Genomic DNA, 2,705 nt, shown 5'->3' on the forward strand with positions numbered 1-2,705 from the left:
CTTCAAATCCTTTCCATGGACGTTATCAATCTTGATCATAAACCCTCACCACAAGAATTGTTATGTGTAATTGTGTTGGAGTTGAGAAGAAGATAGAAGATGAGAAGACTTTGTGTATCTTTCAGTTGTTGGTGTTGACTTCAATAATTAGCTGAAAATGATATATATAGGTGCTAGCAGAGTTGGCTGAAGGCAGACACATAATTTTGTAAATTTTGGCATGATAGGTCGACCTACTCGATGCTTGGGTTGACCTAAATGGAACAGATTCAACAGTTTGCTAATTGACTTCAGTTACGTCGACCTAATGGGATTCTGGGTCGACCTAAAATCAGCTGACTTTTGTTCTTTTGGTTTTCATCAGTTTTAGGTCGACCTAGGCAGTTGGTTGAGTCGACCTAAATGAAGTTGAAGTGATCCCTTTTTGCTTCCTTCAGTTTACGTCGACCTAGAGACAGAGTGGGCGACCTAACTGGACCAATTTTCTTCCACAAGATGGATGTAGTATTCTTGGTCGACCTAGGCTTGTGTTGAGTCGACCTAAGCTGTCCAAAAGTGCCAAAATATTCCTTTTCCTTTAATCATTCACTTGTTGCTTGATATTTGTTCTATGAAGATGTTTGCCATGAATCAAAAACTATTGTTGAGTGTATGCTTGCACTAACACCTTGTTCCATGTTACTCTGATATATTTATTTAAATTATCACGGGGTTTAGAAGAGTGTTACAGTAGGTGATTTTGAGTAGAGTGAAGGAATTGGAAAGGGATGAGAAGTATAGAGAGAAGTGGTGGGGGGAGATATCCCTTTATGGGCTAGCTGCATTTTAAGTTTGGATGCTGCGTGATCTGTTAGATACATCACGATAGTTATAATTGTATTTAATGCATTTACCATGTAGTTATAATTGTTGTAATTTATGATTATTTTGGATTAATAGTGGAGAGTAAGTCATGTTAATGGAATAAATGTTTCTTTATCGGCCTACCAAATAGAATAAAAAGTTGGCTATTACTAATGCCCACTATTAGTAATAGCCAACTTTTTATTCTATTTGGTAGGCCGATAAAGAAACATTTATTCCATTAACATGACTCACTCTCCACTATTAATCCAAAATAATCATAAATTACAACAATTATAACTACATGGTAAATGCATCTGTTCCGACAAACCCATAATCCGAATATTCTCAAGCAGTTTGCTATGGAGATCAACCTGAGGAATCCGACATCATCAGGGGGAATAGGAGAATCAAAGGGCGTGAATCCGGGTAACAATTTCTCGGATTTTACAGAGAAGCTTGATGAAATGGAACTGGTATCGCGGTCCAGAAAGCAAGGAAAGAAGGAGACTATCTCTCGGATTCAATGATCATAAGTTCTCTTAATATCAGAGGAGGAGGAAGCAGTGCTAAGAGGAGGAGGATTCATCACTTGATTTTGAAAGGTAAACCCGACATCTTTCTCATTCAAGAATCTAAACTGGCTTCTGTTTCAGATAGTATAGCCTATAGTTTTTGGAGGAATAAGGATATTGGGTACTCTTTTTTGCCGTCTGATGGAGCATCCGGTGGCTTGATTTCGTTGTGGAACTCTGATAGTATTAAGGTTCTGTGTAGTTTCTGTGGGGAAGGTTATTTGGGTTTGAAAGTTGTTTGGAAGGAGGAGTATTATTATATCGCAAATGTGTATTCTTCGTGTCATAGAGGGGAGAAGAGGGTGTTATGGAGGAAGCTGCTTGACTTAAAATCCAGATTCACAGATGGAGAGTGGGTGATAGCGGGAGACTTTAATGCTGTAAAGAATATGAACGAGGGGAAGGGAGGTTCCGGGAGGTATAGAGCTAGAGAAGCGAGGGAGTTTTCGGACTTTATTTCTTTGAGTAATTTAATTGATGTCCCTAATAAAGGTAAAAAGTTCACTTGGTTTGGAGGGGATGGGAAGGCGAGAAGTAGGATAGATAGATTTCTTGTGGCGGACAATATTGTAATCAAATGGGGTATTGTTGGCCAATTGGTGGGTGATCGGGATGTGTCGGACCATTGTCCGATTTGGTTGATTGGTAATAAATCGAATTGGGGTCCAAAACCTTTTAAGGATAACGGAGAATGGTTTTCAAACAAGGAATTCTTACTGTTTGTGAAGAAAAGGTGGAAAGAAATTGTTGTTGAAGGAAGAGGTGACTTCGTCCTTAAAGAGAAGTTGAAATTGCTAAAGGAGAGTCTTAAGTGGTGGAATATGAAAGTGTTTGGTAAATTCGACTTGGCGGTGGAGGAAGGGGTGCGTATTATGAATGAGGGAGATGAGATGGTGGTTGATGTGGATGGTGAGGAGATTGTTGTGGGGGAGGATGGCTTGAGTAGAAAACGTAGAGCTCAAAGTATTTTTGGTTAAATCTAAAAATCAAGGAGAATATGTTGATACAAAAGTCGAGATTAAAATGGTTGAATGACGGAGATTCTAATATTAGGTACTTTCACAATGTCATGAATTCGAGGAGGATTCGTAATCATATTGGCTTCATTGTCACTGATAGAGGAGTAGTAGAATCGGTGGAGGAGGTGAAGAAGGAGACAAAATTGTATTTTGAGGAGAAATTCTCAGAGGCTATGGGAGGGAGACCGATTTTAGAGGACATTTCCTTCTCAAAGCTCAATCGGGTAGAGAGAGATGGTCTTGAATATCCTTTTTCGGAAGAAGAGAT

At 39.1% G+C, this 2,705-nt stretch overlaps 1 protein-coding gene across 1 annotated transcript; it reads left to right on the forward strand.

The window, feature by feature from the left end:
• Nucleotides 1–1,369: 1,369 nt before the first annotated feature.
• LOC131597398 (uncharacterized) lies at nucleotides 1,370–2,395 on the forward strand. The gene has a single exon (XM_058870098.1). The coding sequence runs from the start codon at nucleotides 1,370–1,372 to the stop codon at nucleotides 2,393–2,395; it is 1,026 nt and encodes a 341-aa protein (XP_058726081.1).
• The last annotated feature ends 310 nt before the right edge of the window (nucleotides 2,396–2,705 follow it).

Source organism: Vicia villosa, linkage group LG4, assembly GCF_029867415.1.
Source record: "Vicia villosa cultivar HV-30 ecotype Madison, WI linkage group LG4, Vvil1.0, whole genome shotgun sequence".
Lineage (NCBI taxonomy): Eukaryota > Viridiplantae > Streptophyta > Magnoliopsida > Fabales > Fabaceae > Vicia > Vicia villosa.